This window comes from Salmo salar, chromosome ssa18 (genome assembly GCF_905237065.1).
Source record: "Salmo salar chromosome ssa18, Ssal_v3.1, whole genome shotgun sequence".
In the NCBI taxonomy this organism is placed as follows: Eukaryota; Metazoa; Chordata; class Actinopteri; order Salmoniformes; family Salmonidae; genus Salmo; species Salmo salar.
This window is the reverse complement of record NC_059459.1, coordinates 79958572-79983389: the sequence shown is the minus strand read 5'-3', so window position 1 is coordinate 79983389 and position 24818 is coordinate 79958572. Positions and strand designations below refer to the sequence as shown.

Genomic DNA, 24818 nt, shown 5'->3' with positions numbered 1-24818 from the left:
TTGGAGCTAGCTAGCTAGCGTCAGCAACGTTTTCAATGGTGGCCAGTGCAGCTAGCAAAAAAAGTAACAACCAAAGTATAATTTCGGATTTGAAAAAAAAAAAAACACTCCTGCTTCACTGTTCAATGATTTATCCATTTAAAACATACATTTTTCGATGAAAACTCTCGGTGTTTGCCATCAGCTTCCTTGCGTTTTGAAAACGTGAGCTTGTCTGAGGCTGGTCGGACTAGAGTGAGAGATGCTATCCAACGGAGCGCTGCAATTAGTTACCCACAAAAATTCTGGAGAAGGGGCTTAGCAAAGGGTCAATTGTCTCTTGAGGAAATTGGTAATTCCAATGTCAAGACGTTATACAGAGAGACAGAAAGACACATATTGTATTGACTTCTGCCCTCGCTAAAGGACTCATTGGCTTTTATATAATGAAATAAAAAAAATTACAAAAAAAAGTAATTTCCACCTGCATTCCTATACACTTCACAAGGATCTGGCTCTAAATCCAAAGAGCCACGTTTCAGTCTACAGGTTTCAAACAACAGAATACATATTTCACACTGATTTTATGGAATAGGAGTCCTTTTTTTGAGTCCTTTTTTTAGTTTTACTCGTGGCACACCATGTATGTAATTACTGAACGTCTGTCTGAGTCTGTCGACTTTATAACGTATCTATAATTTAAGGATTTCAAACCAAGACTTCCGTCAAACGACAGAAGCCAATGACAGAATGTATGAATGACTGAGTGTATAAGGGGCTGTGTCTCAAATCACACCTTATTCCCTATGTAGTGCACTACACTCTGAAAAAAAAAAACTAAAACCTAAAAGGGTTCCTTGGCTGTCCCCAGAGGATAATCCTTTGAAGAACCCTTTTTGGTTCCAGGTAGAACCCTTTGGGTTCCATGTAGGAACCTTCGTAGGAACCAGGGTCTTCCCTGTGGCTCAGTTGGTAGTGCATGGTGTTTGCAACGCCAGCATGGTGTGTGCAATGCCAGGGTTGTGGGTTCGATTCACGCGGGGGGTAGTACAATTTTTTTTTTTTTTTAATGGGCCCGCCAGAATGAAATGAAATGTATAAAATGTATTCATTCACTACTGTAAGTTGCTCTGGATAAGAGTGTCTGCTAAATGACTAAAATGTTTGTGACCAGCACAGCGCTACATGGGGTGATGTTTGGGACACAGTCAACAATGTGTATTGTTATTTCGTTGTTAACTGTTCATCAACAGCACTCTCATCATTCTGTTTTAAATGATTAACTTCATACTTCTCTAGTCTCCTCTCCTCTCCTCTCCCTCAGGCCCTTAGAGAGAGCTGCTACACGTCTCAGAGTCTGGTGTCTGTGCATGGGTGTGTGTACAAGTGTGAAGTTAATAATTGAAAACAGAGGTGTTAGTTCACTCAGGCTCCGTCCCAAATGGAACCCTATTGCCTATACGTGGTCAAAAGTAGTGCACTAAATAGGGAATAGGGTGCCAGTCCTGGTCTATAGTAGTGCACTAAATAGGGAATAGGGTGCCAGTCCTGGTCAAAAGTAGTGCACTAAATAGGGAATAGGGTGCCAGTCCTGGTCTATAGTAGTGCACTATATAGGGAATAGGGTGCCAGCCCTGGTCAAAAGTAGTACACTAAATAAGGAATAGGATGCCATTTGGGATGCACACCCAGACTCAGGGCTCTAACTAACCAAGACAAAGCTATCTCCTTCTCTTCATCTTTCTGTCTGTCCCTCCCCTCTCCCTCCCTCGCTCCCTCATCCTCGGTCTCCCTCCCCCTCTCTATCCCTCTCTCTCCCTCTCCTTCCCTTTGTCTCTGTCTCTCCCTCCACCCATCCTCTCTCCCTCTCTCTCCCTCCACCCATCCTCTCTCCCTCTCCCTCTCTCTCCCTCCACCCAGCCTCTCTCCCTCTCCCTCTCTCTCTCTCTCCCTCCACCCATCCTCTCTCCCTCTCCCTCCCTCTCCTTTCCTCTCTCTCTCCCTCCACCCAGCCTCTCTCCCTCTCCCTCTCCTTTCTCCCTCTCTCGCTCTCTCCCTCCACCCATCCTCTCTCCCTCTCCCTCTCTCTCCCTCTCCTTCCCTCTCTCTCGCTCTCTCTCTCTCCCTCCCTCCACCCAGCCTCTCTCCCTCTCCCTCTCTCTCTCCCTCCACCCAGCCTCTCTCCCACCCTGACTTGCCAGTCTTTAGAAAGTAAGAGCTAGACACTTTTCAACACATATCAAGGCACACACATGTGCACACACACAAACGCATGGACACACACACGCACATACACACACACACACGCATGCATGCACATATAGGGTTAACCTATCGATGCTACATTGAGCTGGGTGAATGGAATACGAATGACAGTCATCCAATATGCTGTAATAGAAATAAGACCAGGCTTATAAAACATAATCATCCTCTCTCATCTTAAGTGGCACCGACTGCCACTGGTGCTTCTACATCTGCATCACTTGCTGTTTGGGGTTTTAGGCTGGGTTTCTGCATAAGCACTAGGGGATTTATAAATACATCTACTGATGAAGAGCTTTATAAATACATCTACTGATGAAGGGCTTTATAAATACATCTACTGATTAACCTCTCTTGGGTAGGGGGCAGTATTTTCACGGCCGGATGAAAAGCGTGCCCAAAGTAAACTGCCTGCTACTCAGGCCCAGAAGCTAGGCATATATGCAAATAATTGGTAGATTTGGATAGAAAACACTCTAAAGTATCTAAAACTGTTAACCTCTATGGGCTAGGTGGGACGCTTGCGGCAGTATTGACACGGCTGGATAAAAAACATACCCGATTTAATCTGGTTACCACTCCTACCCAGTAACTAGAATATGCATATACTTATTACATATGGATAGAAAACACCCTAAAGTTTCTAAAACTGTTTGAATGGTGTCTGTGAGTATAACAGAACTCAAATGGCAGGTCAAAACCTGAGAGATTCCTTTACAGGAAGTGGCCTGTCTGACCATTTCTTGAACTTCTTTTCCATCTCTATCTTCTACTAAGGATCTCTGCTCTAACGTGACACTTCCTACGTCGTCCATAGGCGCTCAGAGCCCAGGAAAAACCTGAATGTCGTCATCCCAGCCCCAGGCAGAAACACATTATCGCCTTTCTCAAGTGGCCGATCAAGGGACTCTGGGCTTAGGCGCGTGACCCGACCGCCCCCGCCTTTGTGATTTTTTCCTCTGTTTGCCGAAAAGGAGATTCCCTGTCGGAATATTATCGCTTTTCTACGAGAAAAATGGCATAAAAATTGATTTTAAACAGCGGTTGACATGCTTCGAAGTACGGTAATGTAATATTTAGAATTTTTTTGTCACGAATTGCGCCATGCGCACGACCCTTCTTTACCATTTCGGATAGTGTCTGGAACGCACGAACAAAACGCCGCTATTCGGATATAACGATGGATTATTTTGGACCAAACCAACATTTGTTATTGAAGTAGCAGTCCTGGGAGTGCATTCTGACGAAGACAACAAAAGGTAATCAAACTTTTATAATAGTAAATATGATTATGGTGAGTGCTAAACTTGCCGGGTGTCTAAATAGCTAGCCCGTGATGCCTGGGCTATGTACTTAGAATATTGCAAAATGTGCTTTCACCAAAAGCTATTTTAAAATCGGACATATCGAGTGCATAGAGGAGGTCTGTATCTATAATTCTTAAAATAATTGTTATGCTTTTTGTGAACGTTTATCGTGAGTAATTTAGTAAAATGTTAGCGAATTCCCCGGAAGTTTGCGGGGGGTATGCTAGTTCTGAACGTCACATGCTAATGTAAAAAGCTGGTTTTTTGATATAAATATGAACTTGATTGAACAAAACATGCATGTATTGTATAACATAATGTCCTAGGGTTGTCATCTGATGAAGATCATCAAAGGTGAGTGCTGCATTTAGCTGTCTTCTGGGTTTTTGTGACATTATATGCTGGCTTGAAAAATGGGTGTCTGATTATTTCTGGCTTGGTACTCTGCTGACATAATCTAATGTTTTGCTTTCGTTGTAAAGCCTTTTTGAAATCGGACAGTGTGGTTAGATTAACGAGAGTCTTGTCTTTAAATAGCTGTAAAATAGTCATATGTTTGAGAAATTGAAGTAATAGGATTTTTAAGGTTTTGAAAATCGCGCCACAGGCTTCAAGTGGCTGTTACGTAGGTGGGACGAATTCGTCCCGCCTAGCCCATAGAGGTTAATGGTAGAATCAGTGCGGTCTCTTTAGGTCAGTTTACTTACTGCTCAGCTCTTGGGACAAGTGTAGTTGACTATGTCATCACTGACATGGACCCCTCCTCCATTAGTGGAGACATTATCAGATCCCAGACACCACAGTCATTAAATGCTTTTCTGAATAAATAAACGAACCAGAAATATTCAATAGAAAAAACTGCCCAATAAACTGTACAACCTGAACTGATCATACAGACGGTCTCCAAAACAGTGCAGAGAAATTCAATAACTCACAATATCAAAACAATAAAGAAGGTGTCAATTCGGCTACTCGAAACATCAATTGCATATTCCAAAAAGCAGCATCAAAAGCAAATCTGAGAAAAACCAAAGAGATGCAACATCAGAAACCAAAAAAAAAAAACTATATTTGAACAATGGTTTGATAACGAATGTAAAACAATTAGAAAACACCTAAGACAAATGTTAAATGAAAAGCATAAGAGGCAAAACAACCCATAGCTACGAATACTTCTAAAACTCTGAAACAATAGATACATACACCGAAACGTTAACAAATTAACACCCGATGTATAAAACATGCAACTGACCAAAATCCATTCTGGGACATGTGACACAATTTAAGCATGTCAAAGCCACAAGAATTAGCCATACAAGATGGACGAACGTGGAAAACATATTTTGATAATCTATACCAAAAAATATCCCACACAAAAAAAGACTAACAACATCCTTGAATCAGTCATTAAAAACGACATGAAAATCTCAAATCTATTAAACCAAAGGAGGCTTGTGGTCTAGATAACATCAGAACTGAGATGCTGAAAAACACCACATCTGAGTTACAAAAGAGGGAGAGAAGAGCGAGAGGGGGGAGAGAGAGATTTTTTTTATTGATTATTTCACTTATGTTTATAATCTACTTCACTTGCTTTGGCAATGTAAACATGTTTCCCATGCTAATAAAGCCCCCTTGAATTGAATTGATTTGAGAGAGAGCGAGAGGGGGGGAGAGAGGGAGAGAGAGAGGGAGAGGGAGAGAGACAGAGAGAGAGAGAGAGAGACAGAGAGGGAGAGAGAGAGGGAGAGAGAGAGACAGAGAGGGAGAGAGGGAGAGAAAGCGAGGGAGAGAGGGAGAGAGAGGGGGGAGAGGGAGAGAGGGAGAGAGAGACAGAGAGGGAGAGAGGGAGAGAGAGAGACAGAGAGAGAGAGGGAGAGAGAGAGAGAGAGGGAGAGAGAGATTGAGAGAGGGGGGAGAGAGGGAGATAGGGAGAGAGGGAGAGGGAGAGGGGGGGAAGAGAGAGAGGGGGAGAGAGGGAGAGAGAGAGATTGAGAGAGGGGGGAGAGATGGAGAGATGGAGAGAGAGGGAGAGACGGGGGGAAGAGAGAGAGTGAGATTGAGAGAGGGGGAGAAGGAGAGAGGGAGAGAGGGAGAGGGAGAGGGAGAGAAGGGAGAGAGAGAGACAGAGAGAGAGAGAGGGAGAGAGAGAGAGATAGAGAGAGCGGGAGAGAGGGAGAGAGGGAGAGAGAGATTGAGAGAGGGGGGAGAGAGGGAGAGAGAGAGGGGAGAGAGGGAGAGGGAGAGAGGGAGAGAGGGAGAGAGAGAGAGAGAGGGAGAGAGGGGGGAAGAGAGGGAGAGAGGGACAGAGAGAAAGAGAGAGAGAGGGGGGAAGAGAGACCTTTGGAAACTTGGCTTGACTCTAGGGTATTTGACTCTAGGGTAATTGACTAGGGTAATTGACTCTAGGGTAATTGACTCTAGGGTAATTGACTAGGGTAATTGACTCTAGGGTAATTGACTAGGGTAATTGACTCTAGGGTAATTGACTCTAGGGTAATTGACTAGGGTAATTGACTCTAGGGTAATTGACTAGGGTAATTGACTAGGGGTAATTGACTAGGGGTAATTGACTCTAGGGTAATTGACTCTAGGGTAATTGACTCTAGGGTAATTGACTAGGGTAATTGACTAGGGGTAATTGACTAGGGTAATTGACTCTAGGGTAATTGACTAGGGTAATTGACTCTAGGGTAATTGACTAGGGTAATTGACTCTAGGGTAATTGACTCTAGGGTAATTGACTCTAGGGTAATTGACTCTAGGGTAATTGACTAGGGTAATTGACTCTAGGGTAATTGACTAGGGTAATTGACTCTAGGGTAATTGACTCTAGGGTAATTGACTCTAGGGTAATTGACTAGGGTAATTGACTCTAGGGTAATTGACTCTAGGGTAATTGACTAGGGTAATTGACTCTAGGGTAATTGACTCTAGGGTAATTGACTCTAGGGTAATTGACTCTAGGGTAATTGACTCTAGGGTAATTGACTCTAGGGTAACTGACTCTAGGGTAATTGACTAGGGTAATTGACTCTAGGGTAATTGACTAGGGTAATTGACTCTAGGGTAATTGACTCTAGGGTAATTGACTCTAGGGTAATTGACTCTAGGGTAATTGACTCTAGGGTAATTGACTCTAGGGTAATTGACTCTAGGGTAATTGACTAGGGTAATTGACTAGGGTAATTGACTCTAGGGTAATTGACTCTAGGGTAATTGACTCTAGGGTAATTGTATAACTATGTAACCGACATTACGGATGAGGACTGTAAATAAAATAGACGTCATAATACCTTCTAATACATTAATTGTATTGGTAGCATTATTTATTGTAGTAATAATAGTAGCATGTTCATTTTCCATCTTTTAATGTCCCTATTATTTATTCTTTTTTTGTTTACTATTATTTACTACCATTTTATATAATTATTCTAATACAATGTATACTGTATTGTACACATTGTTGCTTTGGCAATATTGATGCAATTTTTCATGCCAATAAGGCAGCTTGAGAGAGAGAGAGAGAGAGTGAGACAGATAGACGGTAGAGAAGGAAGGAGAGAAGGGAGGGAGAAGGGAGGTAGAAGGCAGGGAGAAGGAGAGAAGGGAGGGAGAAGGGAGGTAGAAGGCAGGGAGAAGGAGAGAAGGGAGGGAGAAGGAGAGAGAAGGAGAGAAGGGAGGGAGAAGGAGAGAAGGGAGGGAGAAGGGAGGGAGAAGGAGAGAGAAGGAGAGAAGGGAGGGAGAAGGAGAGAAGGGAGGGAGAAGGGAGGGAGAAGGAGAGAGAAGGAGAGAAGGGAGGGAGAAGGGGAGCAGGGGAGAAGGGAGGGAGAAGGAAAGAGAAGGAAAGAGAAGGAGAGAAGGGAGGGAGAAGGGAGGGAGAAGGAGAGAGAAGGAGAGAAGGGAGGGAGAAAGGGAGCAGGGGAGAAGGGAGGGAGAAGGAAAGAGAAGGAAAGCGGCAGACAATAATTGAATGATAATTTTTCACTCAGAATTCACACACGATCCAAAGCTGAGAGAAGCACAACTCAGAGGACAAAATGGGAACCAATCAACTCAGAAAAACAGCCCAAGGTTCCACTCTTTCTCTCTCACTAGTTGGAACATTCAGCCCTATTTTCCCTTCCTCATTTTCTCCTTTCATAGATACACAAAAGGCTCTATGCATTATAACGCCTCCCACATTCTATTTTACTTCCTACCGAGGTTGCTGACTTCCGGAGCGATTTCTGCTATTGTTTTTATTATTAGCTTACTAGCTAGCTCTGTTGTCAATGCATTTCTGGCTGAAATAGTTTGCAATGACTAAGTTTATATTAAAGGAGGTGCTAATGAACATTGCTCAGTACCTCTGTGTTTAGTTTCTTCAAAATGTAAATGGTATCGTGAGCTTCTGTAGTTTCCCGGTCTATGTAGATCTCAGAGAAAAAGGTGGTTGGTGGCAGTACTTCATGACAACTTTACTGTTACCAAACACACAAAAGGTGACTTTGTTGAGGGGAAAATGGGGGGGGGGGGCAACAATACGTAAAAAGAAGTGTTGTTCCTACAGTCTTTGCGTGGAACTGGCACATTCAAAAGAGACCTGGTGTTTGGGAAAGAAGACTGAAACCTTCTGCTCCGACTGAGGAGGAGGATGAAGAACAAGGTGCGCTGCCTAGTTAACCCCCCAAAAAATGCTTTCAGGTTGTTGCTGCAAATAATATTTGTTTCTTAGTCCAGTTAAATAACGAAACATTTAAAACAAATTCACTGCTGTGATGATAGCTGCTGTGATGATAGCTGCTGTGATGATAGCTGCTGTGATGATAGCTGCTGTGATGATAGCTGCTGTGATGATAGCTGCTGTGATGATAGCTGCTGTGATGATAGCTGCTGTGCATTACAGTACGAATTAGAGTAACAAGAAAACAGACTACGATAACAGCTAGGTCATGTCTAGTGCTACTTGATGCTTAGAGAAGATGGACGATAATAGTAATGAGGCTTTTTTGGTATTCAAATAGACCAAGTTTATAAGAGTCACAAGCACCAATCCATCTGAAACACGTGTTTCTCGAAGAAAACCAGTAAGGGACGTCTTCATTAAACACAGTACTTAATAGAAAATATTTTTTTTGATCTTATTGTAATTGTTCAACATTACTTTACTTTTTGTGTTATGGACCGAATGTAAGGACAATATATTGTACTTAAACGGTTATCTTTATGTTCAGACACTGCAATCAATCGACGAGTTCTTCTTGTTTATGAGTCATCTGTCGCTTGGTCTGAAAGCAGAAGGATTTGGCCAATCGGTTCAGCATCCACCAATGGACAGTGAGCCGGATCATCATCCCTTGGGCCAACTTCCTCTACTGTCTGATTGGATCAGCACGGATATATGGATGCCCAAGGAAACCATCAAAGTCCACCTGCCACCTGAGTTCAAGGACTATCCAGACACCCAGGTAGTGATCGACTGCACTGAACTCCGCTGCCAGACACCTTCTTCACTACTACTGCAGAGTGAGGTGTTTTCTTCCTACAAGTCACACTGTACCTTTTAAGGGCATGTTGGGAATGTCACCACATGGAGCTGTCACTTTTGTGTCATGGTTGTATGCTGGATCTGTATCTGTATCTGTGAGTGACAAGGAGATCTTCAAGCAGTGTGGAATTATTTCCCTACTCACCCCTGACATGGCCAAATAAGGGCTTTTGTCGTAGATGACATTGTTCCCGTGCAAGGTCTACCGGCCAACCTTTCTGTCAAGACGCACACAGATACCAGGGAATGAGATAAGGGAGACACAATCCATTGCCAGGCTGAGAGTGAATGTTAAAAGAATGATCCACAGAGTAAAGGAGAACAAGCTTTTTGACACAGTCATCCCCCTGACATCTCACGCAGCATCAACCAATTACTTCCAGTGACCTGCCTGTTGGTCAACTATCAAAACTGACCTTTTGTCAAAGCATTGGCCAAACCAGTGTAAATGTACAGCAAAATAATAATTTGTTTATCTATGACATGTATCAATCATTTGTGTTGTAGTGAATATCAGTTTATGTGGAGCTTGTATTGGCTTTAATTAAGCAATGGGGCGGCAGGTAGCCTAGTGGTTAGAGCGTTGGACTAATAACCGAAAGTTTGCAAGATCGATCCCCCGAGCTGACAAGGTAAAAATCTGTTGTTCTGCCCCTGAACAAGGCAGTTAAACCCACTGTTCCCCAGTAGGACATCATTGTACATAAGAATTTGTTCTTAACTGACTTGCCTAGTTAAATTTTAAAAAATGAGTTTAGGGGGAAGGAAATCAAGTAAAACACAGAATAGCCAGAATACAATGTTAGAGATTTTTATTTCTTTATTTCACCTTTATTTAACCAGATAGGCTAGTTGAGAACAATTTCTCATTTACAACTGTGACCTGGCCAAGATAAAGCAAAGCAGTTCGACACATACAACAACACAGAGTTACACATGGAGTAAAATAAACATACAGTCAATAACACAGTAGGAAAAAAAGTCTATATACATTGTGTGCAAATGAGGTAAGATAAGGAAGGTAAGGCAATAACGTAAGGCAATAGGCCATGGTGGCGAAGTAATTACAATATAGCAATTAAACACTGGAATGGTAGATGTGCAGAAGATGAATGTGCAAGTAGAGATACTGGGCTGCGGCTGCTTTCCAATCTTTGGGAATCTCAGACGATACGAAAGAGAGGTTAAACAGGCTAGTAATGGGGTTGCAACAATTTCAGCAGATAATTTTAGAAAGAGAGGGTCCAGATTGTCTAGCCCGGCTGATTTGTAGGGGTCCAGATTTTGCAGCTCTTTTAGAACATCAGCTATCTAGATTTGGGTGAAGGAGAAATGGGGGAAGTTTGTGCGAGTTGTTGTGGGGGGTGCAGTGCTGTTGACCGGGGTAGGGGTAGCCAGGTGGAAAGCATGGCCAGCCGTAGAAAAATGCTTATTGAAATTCTCAATTATAGTGGATTCTTCGGTGGTGACGGTGTTTCCTAGCCTCAGTGCAGTGGGCATCTGGGAGGAGGTGCTCTTATTCTCCATGGACTTTACAGTGTCCCAGAACTTTTTTGAGTTTGTGCTACAGGATGCAAATTTCTATTTCAAAAAGCTAGCCTTAGCTTTCCTAACTACCTGTGTATATTGGTTCCTAACTTCCCTGAAAAGTTGCATATCACGGGGGCTATTCGATGCTAATGCAGAACGCCACAGGATGTTTTTGTGCTGGTCAAGGGCAGTCTGGTCTGGAGTGAACCAAGGGCTATATCTGTTCCTGGTTCTACATTTTTTGAACGGGGCATGCTTATTTAAGATGGTGATTAAGGCACTTTTAAAGAATAACCAGGCATCCTCTACTGAAGGGATGAGGTCAATATCCTTCCAGGATACCCGGGCCAGGTTGATTAGAAAGGCCTGCTCGCTGAAGTGTTTTAGGGAGCCTTTGACAGTGATGAGTGGAGGTCGTTTGACCGTAGACCCATTATGGATGCAGGCAATGAGGCAGTGATCACTGAGATCTTGGTTGAAAACAGCAGAGGTGTATTTGGAGGGCAAGTTGGTTAGGATGATATCTATGAGGGTGCCCATGTTTACAGCTTTATGGTTGTACCTGGTAGGTTCATTGATAATTTGTGAGAGATTGAGGGTATCAAGCTTAGATTGTAGGATGGCCGGGGTGTTACGTATTGTCCCAGTTTAGGTCACCTAGCAGCACGAGTTCTGAAGATAGATGGGGGGCAATCAGTTCACATATGGTGTCCAGAGCACAACTGGGGGCAGAGGGTGGTCTATAGCAAGTGGCAACGGTGAGAGACTTGTTTCTGGAAAGGTGGATTTTTGAAAGTAGAAGCTTTAATTGTTTGGTTACAGACCTGGATAGTAAGGCAGAACTCTGCAGGCTATCTCTGCAGTGGATTGCAACACCACCCCCTTTGGCAGTTCTATCTTGTCGGAAAATGTTATAGTTAGGGATAGAAATTTCAGTGTTTTTGGTGGTCTTCCTAAGCCAGGATTCAGACACGGCTAGGACATCCGTGTTGGCAGAGTGTGCTAAAGCAGTGAATAAAACAAACTTAGGGAGGAGGCTTCTAATGTTAACATGCATGAAACCAAGGCTTTTGCGGTTACAGAAGTCAACAAATGAGAGCAGCTGGGGGATAGGAGTGGAGCTAGGCACTGCAGGGCCTGGATTCACCTCTACATCACCAGAGGAACAGAGGAGGAGTTGGATAAGGGTACGGCTAAAGGCTATAAGAACTGGTCGTCTAGTATGTCTGGAACAGAGAGTAAAAGGAGCAGGTTTCTGGGCGCGATAGCATAGATTCAAGGCATAATGTACAGACAAAGGTATGGTAGGATGTGGATACAGTGGAGGTAAACCTAGGCATTGAGTGATGACGAGAGAGATAATGTCTTTAGAAACATCATTTAAACCAGGGTGCCTCCTCGTGCGTTTACGTCGGTAGATCAGTCGTGATGGATTAGAAGGGTTCCGTGAGGTGAAGGGGACCAGTCCAATTAGCAAAAATAGGTATAGTCGCCCAAAGAAATTGTTCGATGGACCTATTCAGCTAACAGCCGATATGCTCTAGACAGCTAGCGGGCCCCCGGCTAGCAGGCTAGCAGATGGGCATTCAGGGGATGTCGCGACGGAGGGGCCAGCTGAATAACCCCCTCGGGCAGATTACGTCGGCAGTCCAGTCATGACGGACCGGCGGGGCTCCGCACCGGCAGTAAAATGGGTCCAAGCCAATTGGCAAAATAGGTATTGAAGCCTAGGAGTGGCTGATGGAACTCTTCAGCTAGCCGGGAGTTGGGCCTAGCGTGGGCTAGCTCCAGGCTAATTGGTGCTTGCTTCGGGGCAGAGGCGTTAGCCAGGAGTAGATACTCGGATTGCAGCTAGCTAGCTGCAATGTTCCAGGTGAAAAGGTTCAGAGCTTGCGGTGGGAGTCCGTGGATATGGAGAGAAAATAGGTCCAGTATGCTTTGGTTTGAATCTCATTGTGCAAACTGGTGAGAGTTTTCCGAGCTAAAGGTTAGTTGATGACCGCTAGCAGTGGTTAGCTGACTACTAACTAGTAGCTAGTCAGCTGGCTAGCCTCTGTTGGGGGATTCCGGATCAGAAGTAAAGAAAAATACTTTAGAAAAAATCAGATCCACACCACATTGGGTGAGGCGAGTATTTTGAAGTTGAGGTTTAGAAAAATATAATAAAGGTATACGAAGAAAAAAAAAAATATATATATATATATATATATATACATGGGACACGACAAAGACGAGGACAAAAACGTCTGACTGCTACGCCATCTTGGATTCACAAAGATGTGTAATTGATTAACTGAACTGTTGAACATTTTCTGAAATATATATATTTTTAAACAAATCTATTCTACTGTAGTTTTCTTCACAAGAACATCAATACTTATTTTTCATGATACCACTAAACTTGGCACCCATGCAGGGGATCCATTCAGGTGCGAGATAGACACTTCTGCAAGTAGTGGTAAAAATAAAAGTGGTCAACCTTCTCTCTTATAGTTTTTGAAACCTGTAGATCTTTATATATCCTTTCAACTAGGATGTCCTCCTGTGCACAGATGACAAAGTCACACCAGCTACAACCTGTGAGAAGGATTTGACCTTGAACCTGCCAGTAGTAAGCATGAGATCTCTTCAACTTCAGCTCTCCATTCTGCATCTTCAGGTAACGGCAGTCAACATAACTTGGTACATTTGGGCACTTGACCTCTAAGAGTCCAAAGTGTGGTCTCACACTGGGATCAAATATGATTCCATCTGGAGAGGATCCTAACCATGGGGCATCTGGGTGCACTACGAAGCCACACGGAAAGAAGTTAACATTCTTCAGTGTGCAGTACTCCTGTACAGCCACTGGCTCCATGGCTAGCCCCCTCTTCATCTCCATGGTCTGCATACCAGATCCCTTGAACATCCGCTCAGCTAGACGGTCAGCTGAGGTCTCTCCCCGGACATGGCAAACCTCTCGGAAACGAGAGGATGTTATTCTAATTTTCCTGAGCTGATGCCATTCCGGGCTGCTGCTCTGCTCCCTTGTAGCAACCTCGACTTCGTGTGACATCTCGTAGGTTGTCTCTAATGCCTTGACTTGGAACTGCTCCTGATGGCTAAGGACGTAAGCACACTGGGAAGACTGAAGCCTGTAGCCATCTAATGGAAGTATTGGTGGAGAAGGGGCATCGGCAATCTTCACAATTTCACGGGTCTTTGGCTGTGGAAGTTGATGGGACAGAACACTGCCAGCTTGCACTGGCCCAAAGGCTGACTCAACCAGGGGCACGTCAGCTGACATTTCCATTGTTGTCGCAAGAGGGGCAGGAAGTGGAGAAAAGTTGGAATACGTTTCTGAGACGTGGAGAAGGTCCATGTCAGGCATGTATCCATTGAATGCTTTGTAGAGAAAACTTCTGCAAAACATTTTAAAACCTTAACGTCAGGGTGGAGAGATTACTGTGACAAACACTCATGCAACTTTTCCAGAAACAGCACACGCCCGAAAGTTCAAATAAAATGCATTCAAATATACAGATTTATAGATTCTTATATATTTCCCCTTGGTCTTTGTCCCAAACATTTGTTGTTACATCGTAAAGGCGCCACTGTATAGGCTTATCATCTGGATACAAGAAATCACAATATATATATATTTTTAAATGTTTCCATTCTAGGAACCTCCAACTTACCCAACTCCATCAGCACACGGGTTAGTAGGTTTCTGGAACTCTATCCCATCAACCGGACCTGGCGTCACACCCTAATTAACCAGGATTTACTGTTACATAGGCTGAACACTTTTCAGGTGCATTTTTTAATGGATATTGATAGACTCACAAGTGTTCTTGGCTTGTGCCAACGCTGTTCTGTGTCTGTGCAGCTGTGAACTGGTGGTGCGGCAGGAATGTTTTAGTTGAGAGTAGTGCGCTGTCTGGTAAAGAAGGGCCACCAGATGATTACACAGAGCACTTCCTGCAACACAGGAAGCAGTGGCTTTGGACCACGATCACTGGTACAGAGTGCTTTAACACCATCTGTGACGTGAAGATAAGTGTGATGAAAGACTGAAGTGAGAAACAAGAATGATGCGGCCCATAAATAACAATAAACATAGTAGTGTCTAGTCTTCTTAACTAGGGGCTCATTTAACTATACAGGAATAGATTGTGTCTCAGTAACACAATTACCAAACACATCAACAGATCTTAACCAAATAACTTGTTAAGTGGGTAACCCATCATTAATATCTATCTATTGATAAGATTAAACGTTGACACTGTCTCCAACACATTTTGACCATAACGACAGTGTCTCACAGGAGATGTTTAACAAGGTCCCTAGTAGCTATCTATAACCTTTCCCTACTCTCATGCTGTGCAGCTTTTTACTCTTCCTCGTGGACCTGTGACAGCCAGCCCTCACGGTGATCTCCCCTGTCAATGTGTCTTTGTTAGATGACATGAATAACAAGTATTTTTAGCGAGCAAATATAGCTAGCAAGCTTAATTTTTAAGCAAGCTAACGAAAATACACACATTCTCAGGTAGATTCTGTCAACGTTACATCATTTTACGAAGTAACTAGCTAGCTACAGTTACTAGTTAAATTAGCTAACTAATGAATGTAGCTAGCTAACGTTATATCTGTCACTGACTTGGTAACGTTACTCACCTTCATAGTTGTCTATGTAGCTTCCTATATACATCTTGAACCCCTTTTCGTTCTTTTCTCCGATGCTGATTTAGCAACTCGATGTACATCATTAATATTAATTTGAGGCAAGTCCTGAAGACACCTAGTAAAAAACTGCGACATAGTGGTAGTAACGTTATATCGTCGATAACAACAGGACTGACTTCCCTTCTACAGTACGCGTCACCGGAAATTGCCACACCGATAGGAAGTGTGCTTAGAACGTTCGGTCATGGAATGTGCAAAAGGGCTATAGACCCTTACACAAAGTAGTTAGATCTATCAACACAGCACAAAACCTTAAAAACTAAACTAAAACTCTCTTTTTAATACATAAATCCTGAACTATTGTGTGAAGAAACACAGAATAGATGGATAGATAGGTGTTATCAGTGTGGACAACTTGGTGGATAGCTACTATAGATGGATAGCTAGGTGGATATCAAGGTAGATAGCTATGTTGATATTAAGGTGGATAGCTATGTTGATATCAAGGTGGATGGCTATGTTGATATTAAGGTGGATAGCTATGTTGATATCAAGGTGGATGGCTATGTTGATATCAAGGTGGATGGCTATGTTGATATTAAGGTGGATGGCTATGTTGATATCAAGGTGGATGGCTATGTTGATATCAAGGTGGATGGCTATGTTGATATCAAGGTGGATAGCTACAGTAGGTGGATAGCTACAGTAGGTGGATAGCTACAGTGAAGGTTCATGTTAGTCACTCCTAGGTTAATTATTTTGGTTGTCTTAAATGTCTACTCACACAAAGACCCTTCATCAAAAGCTTAATTTTTACATTCAGGATAAAAAAATGGTTTCTTCTTCCCTTCCTCTCAGAGTGTTCTCCTTAGATAGAGTCCTAAGTGTGTGTGTGTGTGTGTGTGTGTGTGTGTGTGTGTGTGTGTGTGTGTGTGTGTGTGTGTGTGTGTGTGTGTGTGTGTGTGTGTGTGTGTGTGTGTGTGTGTGTGTGTGTGTGTGTGTGTGTCCTGGAGAGAATATAATGAGCATGGAGAGGAATCTGTGATGACATATTGCATATGTTTTTCTCCTCACTCTAATCTTTCCTCTCCTCTCATCTTTCCTCTCCTCTCTCCTCTCCTCTCCTCTCCACTCTCCTCTCATCTCTCATCTCCTCTCCTCTCCTCTCCTCTCTCATCTTTCCTCTCCTCTCTCATCTTTCCTCTCATCTCATCTCTTCTCTCCTCTCATCTTTCCTCTCCTCTCTCCTCTCATCTCTCCTCTCATCTCATCTTTCCTCTCCTCTCTCAGTTCTCTCTCTCCTCTCCTCTCTCATCTTTCCTCTCCTCTCTCATCTTTCCTCTCCTCTCCTCTCATCTCTTCTCTCATCTCTCCTCTCCACTCTGTTCTCTCTCATCGTTCCTCTCCTCTCCTCTCTCTCATCTTTCCTCTCCTCTCTCTCATCTTTCCTCTCCTCTCTCTCATCTTTCATCTCCCCTCTCTTTTCTCTCATCTTTCCTCTCCTCTCATCTCCTCTCTCATCTTTCCTCTCTTCTCTCATCTCTCCTCTCATCTCCTCTCATCTTTCCTCTCCCCTCTCTTCTCTCTCATCTTTCCTCTCCTTTCCTCTCCTCTCTTCTCCTCTCCTCTCTTATTTTCCTCTCATCTTTCCTCTCCTCTCATCTCCTCTCTCATCTCTCCTCTCATCTCCTCTCTCATCTTTCCTCTCCTCTCTCTCTCCTCTCCTCTCCTTTCCCATCTTTCCTCTCCTCTCCTCTCCTCTCCACTCCTTTCCTCTCCCACCTTTCCTCTCCTCTCCTCTCTCATCTTTCTTCTCCTCTCATCTCCTCTCTCATCTCTCCTCTCATCTCCTCTCTCATCTTTCCTCTCTCTCATCTCTTTCCTCTCCTGTCCTCTCCACTCCTTTCCTCTCTCATCTTTCCTCTTTCCTCTCTCTCTCTCTCTCCTCTCATCTCCTCTCTCTTCTCTCCTCTCCTCTCCTCTCCTCTCCCATCTTTCCTCTCTCTCTCATCTCTCCTCTCTCCTCTCTCATCTTTCCCAGAATCCTATTCCTCTTTTCTGCTGATCTCTATTATTTTTCCAAATGTTTCAACTCCTCCTCCACCTATGCCGGCTTTCTCTCCCTCTCCTCTCTTCTCTCCACTCACCTTCATCTCTCCCCCCCATCCCTTTTCCCCTTTCCTTCCTTCTATCTTCCTGGCCTCTTCTCTTAGTTCAGCAGAAACAGATAGTCCAACTTAGGGCTGTGGCGGTCATAACATTTTGTCAGCCGGTTATTGTCAAGCAAATAACTGCCAGTCTCATGGTAATTGACCTTTAATTAACATAAACACGTTTAGCATCTCCTGGCCCCCATGAATAGCCTACAAGCTGCTGATGCAGATTTTTGGAACATAGCCTACACCATCACAATAAATCCATTATTTGTTTTAGACAGGTCTAACGAAACAGGATATGAAGAAAATGTCGTCTATTTCAGAAGAACAGAATAGCGTACTCTGAGTTGTCCTTATGTTAGGCCCTGATCTGGCTAGTCCGTATGGCTGTGGGCTACACTAGTTTATGTAGCAGACAAGATTTGCTTAGAATTCCATATGAAGAATACAATTGAACATAGCTGAGTTAAATAGAAAGGATGTTTTCTCTCAATGATTTCCAAGGAAGTGAGCACGTAGCTATTCTGTGTTGAGTGGTTAACAAATAAACAGATCCTCCTATATGCTAAATGTCAAATCAAATTAAATCAGATTTTATTAGTCACGTCCTCCGAATACAACAGGTGTAGACCTTACAGTGAAACGCTTACTTACGAGCCCCTAACCAACAGTGCAGTTTCAAAAAAATACGGATAAGAATAAGAGATAAAAGTAACAAGTAATTAAAGAGGAGCAGTAAAAAATAACAATATATATATATATATATATCTACTAGGCAAGTAAGTTGACGGCCTAGGAACAGTGGGTTAACTGCCTTGTTCAGGGGAAGAACGACAGATTTTTACCTTGTCAGCTCAGGAATTCGATCTTGCAACCTTTCGGTTACTAGTCCAACGCTCTAACCACTAGGCTACCTGCTGCCCCAATGTGCAGGGGCACCGGTTAGTTGAGGTAGTATGTACATGTAGGTAGAGTTAATTAAAGTGACTATGCAGAGATGACAACAGAGAGTGGCAGGGGAGTGGAGAGGGGAAATGTGAATAATTTAGAGATATTTATGCAACTTTAGTTGTGAAACAAACGTTGGGCTATATGTCTCGATTTTTAATACATTCTAAGGCTGCATGTTGCAACTCTAACAATGATTAGAAAAAAAAGTTGCATGAAAGGCAAGAGCTCTGATTTGTTTCTTGGGCAGACTTCAAACACTTCATCAGTCTCCCATTCACAATTTGACAAGCATTTAATAATATTCTCACCATGCCTCGAATTTCCCAACGGCATCCCCCTTTTTAGTGGCCATAATTCCCCCTAAAAAAATCCAGGCCTTTTGTGAGCAAAGTGTCCGTTGTGCCCTTGGGCTGAATATAATAACTATAATTTCCTTCTCCTGGCTGCCGTGCTCATGTCACGTCCTGACCTTAGTAAGATGTAATTTTCTATAGCAGAGTAGGTCAGGGCGTGACAGGGGGTGTTTTGGGGTTTTTCTATGTTTTCTATTTCTATGTTTAAGTTCTAGTTTTTCTATTTCTATGTTGGGGTTATTTAGATTGGTCTCCAATTGGAGGCAGCTGATCCTCGTTGCCTCTGATTGGAGATCATATTTCAAGTAGGGGTTTTTCTTCCTGGGTTTTGTGGGTGGTTGTTTTCCGTTTAGTCAGTGTACCTTACGGAACTGTTGTCGGTCGTTTTGTTGTTTTTGTTTAAAGTGTATTCATTAAAAGTAAACACACCGCGCCTTGGTCTCCTTTAGACGAGCCGCGTTACAGTTCACTCACATGGCTCAGATATCTAAATTCTTATTGGCCAATGCACGTCACATGATCAGGTCTTTCTGAAGTAGGCTACAAGTGAAGACGGGGATGCAACCGCATGTGTCCCTCTTGTGGAATTCCCGAGCCGCACATTAAAGACGCTAAGAAGAACCGTCCACATTTAGTTTCCGTCAGCCAATCAGATGAGTAACGAACAGCAGAACCACTGGCCTATGTTAATCTACTATCCCCCCCCCATAGTACAAAAATAGACCTGTTTTATTAACCAGCTTCGCCTTCTGTGTGAGATATAAATATTCCAAACATGGTCTGGGACAGCTGTGGGATGCGATAGATCCCACATTAATACAACCACTCGCATTAAAAACAACTTTTAAAAGCAGGGAGGCTTTTTAACGTTTAGCTTAATAAAATGTTGATAAACTATTTAATAAAATATTTCTTCATATTATAATGTGAATATCTTATATAATGCGTTATAATGTGCAGCAAAGGCATTGTTCCAAAATGTGATCAATTAGCGGGGAAAACATGGTTCTCAACAGTGGCAGCTAAATGTGATTATGCATGTAATGCTTTATTATATATATTATAATTATATTTTTATGGTGAAAAATATCTTCCCCGAACTTGAAACTCACGCGCCTCCTATGTTTGTCAGTTAGGCTCTACAGCAGTTGAATAGCGGATGAATGTGCTTCATTTTAAGTTACTTGGCCACTTTAGTTGTGATATAAACCTTATTAAAACATATAGGCCTATGGGCTAGGCTACATGAGGGGTGATACTAACCTTATTAAAACATATAGGCCTATGGGCTAGGCTACATGAGGTGTGATACAAACCCTATTAAAACATATAGGACTATGGACTAGGCTACATGAGGTGTGATACAAACCCTATTAAAACATATAGGCCTATGGGCTAGGCTATATGAGGGGTGATACTAACCTTATTAAAACATATAGGACTATGGGCTAGGCTACATGAGGGGTGATACTAACCTTATTAAAACATATAGGCCTATGGGCTAGGCTACATGAGGGGTGATACTAACCTTATTAAAACATATAGGCCTATGGGCTAGGCTACATGAGGGGTGATACTAACCTTATTAAAACATATAGGCCTATGGGCTAGGCTACATGAGGGGTGATACTAACCTTATTAAAACATATAGGCCTATGGGCTGGGCTACATGAGGTGTGATACAAACCCTATTAAAACATATAGGACTATGGGCTAGGCTACATGAGGTGTGATACAAACCCTATTAAAACATATAGGCCTATGGGCTAGGCTATATGAGGGGTGATACTAACCTTATTAAAACATATAGGACTATGGGCTAGGCTACATGAGGGGTGATACTAACCTTATTAAAACATATAGGCCTATGGGCTAGGCTACATGAGGGGTGATACTAACCTTATTAAAACATATAGGCCTATGGGCTAGGCTACATGAGGGGTGATACTAACCTTATTAAAACATATAGGCCTATGGGCTAGGCTACATGAGGTGTGATACTAACCTTATTAAAACATATAGGCCTATGGGCTAGGCTACATGAGGGGTGATACTAACCTTATTAAAACATATAGGCCTATGGGCTAGGCTATATCAGGTGTGTGACTATGATTTGAAAAAGTCGCAAAAGAAAAAGGCATGTGCTGTTTCTTGCCTTACTGCACACAAGCTGGGCATCATTCACAAGTGATACTACATAATTCACAAGTGATAATACATCATTCACAAGTGATAATACATCATTCACAAGTGATAGCACATCATTCACAAGTGAGAGTACAATATTCAAAGTAATAATACATAATTCACAAGTGATAATACATCATCTACAAGTGATAATACATCACTCACAAGTGATAGTACATAATTTACAAGTGATAATATATTACTCACAAGTGATAATACATAATTCACAAGTGATAGTACATCGTTCACAAGTGATACTGCATCGTTCAGAAGTGATAGCCTAATATTGTTACACATCAGACTATTATTGATTTAATGTTGTCTTTACATATACTGAATAATATATGTGTGAAATTTGTTTAGATTTAGAATGGACCATTATCATGCACCTGTGTCACGTCCTGGCCAGTATAAGGGTGAGTCTGGTTGATATATTTCTATGTTGAGTTAATTGGGGTGGACTTCCAATTGAAGGCAGCTGTGTGGTGTTGCATTTGATTGGAAGTCCTATATTAGTTGGGTGTGTTTGTCTGTGTATTTGTGGGAGATTGTTCCGTGTTTAGTGTGTGTAAACCTAACAGGACTGTCAGTGTATCGTGCGTTCGTTTTTGTTATTTTGTATGTTCGTTTTGGAATTTATTAAAAGTTCAAAATGAACCATCTCAACTCTGCTGCATATTGGTCCTCATTTTCCGATGATGATTTCGCCATATCGTCCTACGACGAAGAAATCCCTGACAACCTGTCTCAGAACAGGGGCAGGGGAAATAAAATACATGTCATCTACGCACTTAAATAGTGAATGGCGGACGTTTTTCCTCGTGGTTCATTTTCATACCAGTCAGATAGACTATAGTTCTGTTGTAAATATAAGCAATGTGCTTAATATTAGGAACATTTTGAAATAAATATAGAAGGCCTAGCAAATAAAAAGCTGATGGGATCCTCCTCTTTTTAATAGAGGCCATCACTCTGTTTTCTCCCTCAATTGCATAGCCTATAGAAATGTTGTGCAACATGAGCTCATGGGCTCTCATGAAGTGTTTCATTGATATCAGAGTGATTTAGAGGGACAATAGAGTGCTGAGTACCAGGCAGTTAGTACATTTGGTAGGCCTCTAATGACCATCAGCAGCATCAGAGCTTGGAGAAGCCTAATTACCGTGACTAAGTGGTCAAGTAGAATTTGACTGCCTTCATGACTCGTGACTGCCGGTGTGGCGTTAACACGGTCACCCTAACAGCCTCAGCTCCAACCCCCTACCATCTCACATCCCCTTTGTCTCTTGCCTCTCTTCCTCTCCTCTCTTGTCTCCCCTCATCTATTTCTCAGTGGGGGCAGAAACAGATAGTTCTAGAGCTACTAATAATTATACCTCTTCTCTGTCTACAACATCCTTAGCACGGCTCTCAGAGTACAAAGTGTCTATGTGCGTCCCTTCATCTCTCTACCTCTCTCTCCCTCCATCCCTCTACCTCTCTCTCCCTCCATCCCTCTGCCTCTCTCTCCCTTCATCTCTCTACCTCTCTCTCCCTCCATACCTCTACCTCTCTCTCCCTCCATACCTCTACCTCTCTCTCCCTCCATACCTCTACCTCTCTCTCCCTCCATCCCTCTACCTCTCTATCCCTCCATCTCTCTCTCTCTCCCTCCATCCCTCTGCCTCTCTCTCCCTTCATCTCTCTACCTCTCTCTCCCTCCATCCCTCTACTTCTCTCTCCCTCCATCCCTCTGCCTCTCTCTCCCTCCATACCTCTACCTCTCTCTCCCTCCATACCTCTACCTCTCTCTCCCTCCATACCTCTACCTCTCTCTCCCTCCATCCCTCTGCCTCTCTCTCCCTCCATACCTCTACCTCTCTCTCCCTCCATACCTCTACCTCTCTCTCCCTCCATCCCTCTACCTCTCTCTCCCTCGATCCCTCTACCTCTCTCTCCCTTCATCCTTCTGCCTCTCTCTCCCTTCATCCTTCTGCCTCTCTCTCCCTCCATCCCTCTACCTCTCTCTCCCTCCATCTCTCTCTCTCTCTCTCCCTTCATCCCTCTACCTCTCTCTCGCTCCATCTCTCTCTCCCTCCATCCCTCTACCTCTCTCTCCCTTCATCCCTCTACCTCTCTCTCCGTTCATCCATCTACCTCTCTCTCCCTCCATCTCTCTCTCTCCCTCCCTCCATCCCTCTACCTCTCTCTCCGTTCATCCATCTACCTCTCTCCCTCCATCTCTCTCTCTCCCTCCATCCCTCTACCTCTCTCTCCCTTCATCCCTCTACCTCTCTCTCTCTCCCTCCATCCCTCTACCTCTCTCTCCCTCCATCCCTCTACCTCTCTCTCCCTCCATCCCTCTACCTCTCTCTCCCTCCATCCCTCTACCTCTCTCTCCCTCCATCCCTCTACCTCTCTCTCCCTTCATCCCTCTACTTCTCTCTACCTCCATCTCTCTCTCCCTCCATCCCTCTACTTCTCTCTACCTCCATCTCTCTCCCTCCATCCCTCTACCTTTCTCTCTCTTTCTTTATGCTTCCTTCTCTGTCTATCCTTTGGTAAAATAGTAAATCTGCAAAGCAGAAATTGGGAAGTGAATAGTTGATTATGGAGCGTCTAGAGGTGGATGTGTGTGGTTGCACCGTCTTCGTTAAGAATCAATCAGGAAGTTGGTGGCGGAAACATCTGTCTGTATAGTCACTACAAGCTGCTGAAGGAAGGAGACGGCAGGGAGGACTGGCGCTAGCAACACGACTCCTCCATGACACGTATGTAGGATGTCACTTGTTGCAACCCTAATATAAGATGAATCGATGGGATTTAGGTACAGGGCCATAGGGCTACAAGGCTACAGGGCTACAGAGCCATAGGGCTACAGGGCTACAGAGCCATAGGACTACAGGGCTACAGGGCCATAGGGCTACAGGGCTACAGAGCCATAGGACTACAGGGCTACAGGGCCATAGGGCTACAAGGCCATAGGGATACAGGGCCATAGGGCTAGAGGGCTACAGGGCCATAGGACTACAGGGCTACAGGGCCATAGGGATACAGGGCCATAGGGCTACAGGGCTACAGAGCCATAGGGCTACAGGGCTACAGGACCAAAGGGCTACATGGCAATATGGAAATATAGCTACATGGCTACAGGGCTACATGGCTATACGGCTACATGGCTACAGGGCTATACGGCTACATGGCTACAGGGTTATACGGCTACATGGCTACAGGGCTATACGGCTACATGGCTACAGGGCTACAGGGCTACAAGGCTACAGGGCTACATGGCTACATGGCCGCAGGGCTACAAGGCTACAGGGCTACATGGCTACAGGGCTACATGGCTTCAGGGCTACATGTCCACAAGGCTACAGGGCTACAAGGCTACAGGGCTACATGGCTACAGGGCTACATGGCCACAAGGCTACAGGGCTACATGGCTACAAGGCTACATGGCTACAAGGCTACAGGGCTACAAGGCCACATGGCTACAAGGCTTCAGGGCTACATGGCCACAAGGCTACAGGGCTACGGCGCTAAAAGGCTATACGGCTACAGGGCTACATGGCCACAAGGCTACAGGGCTACATGGCCACAAGGCTACATAGCTACAAGGCTACAGGGCTACAGGGCTACAAGGCTACAGGGCTACATGGCTACAGGGCTACATGGCCACAAGGCTACAGGGCTACATGGCTACATGGCTACAAGGCTACATGGCTACAGGGCTACATGGCTACAAGGCTACATGGCAATATTCACACTCACACACCAACACACACAGGGCAGTGACCACTAAAACGTGTACCAGTCTGGCCAGTGGGACTCAGTCATGCATGTCAGAACTTGATCAGTAATGAGAATTAATAGTATACAAACTAATGTCGTGGACCAGTGTGTGTGTGCCTGTGTG

The 24818-nt window shown here is 43.8% G+C and overlaps 2 protein-coding genes across 4 annotated transcripts in view; both read right to left on the bottom strand.

Annotated features, from left to right (window-relative positions):
- LOC106592454 (pyruvate carboxylase, mitochondrial) overlaps nt 1–24818 on the bottom strand; it is a 482562-nt gene that overhangs the window by 264716 nt on the left and 193028 nt on the right. The window lies entirely within an intron of this gene.
- On the bottom strand, nt 12833–16158 carry LOC106591969 (uncharacterized). The gene is made up of 2 exons (XM_014183243.2): nt 14286–16158; nt 12833–14009 (listed from the first exon to the last, which is right to left on the bottom strand). The coding sequence occupies exon 2, from the start codon at nt 13976–13978 to the stop codon at nt 13034–13036; it is 945 nt and encodes a 314-aa protein (XP_014038718.1). The 5' UTR covers nt 13979–14009; nt 14286–16158; the 3' UTR covers nt 12833–13033.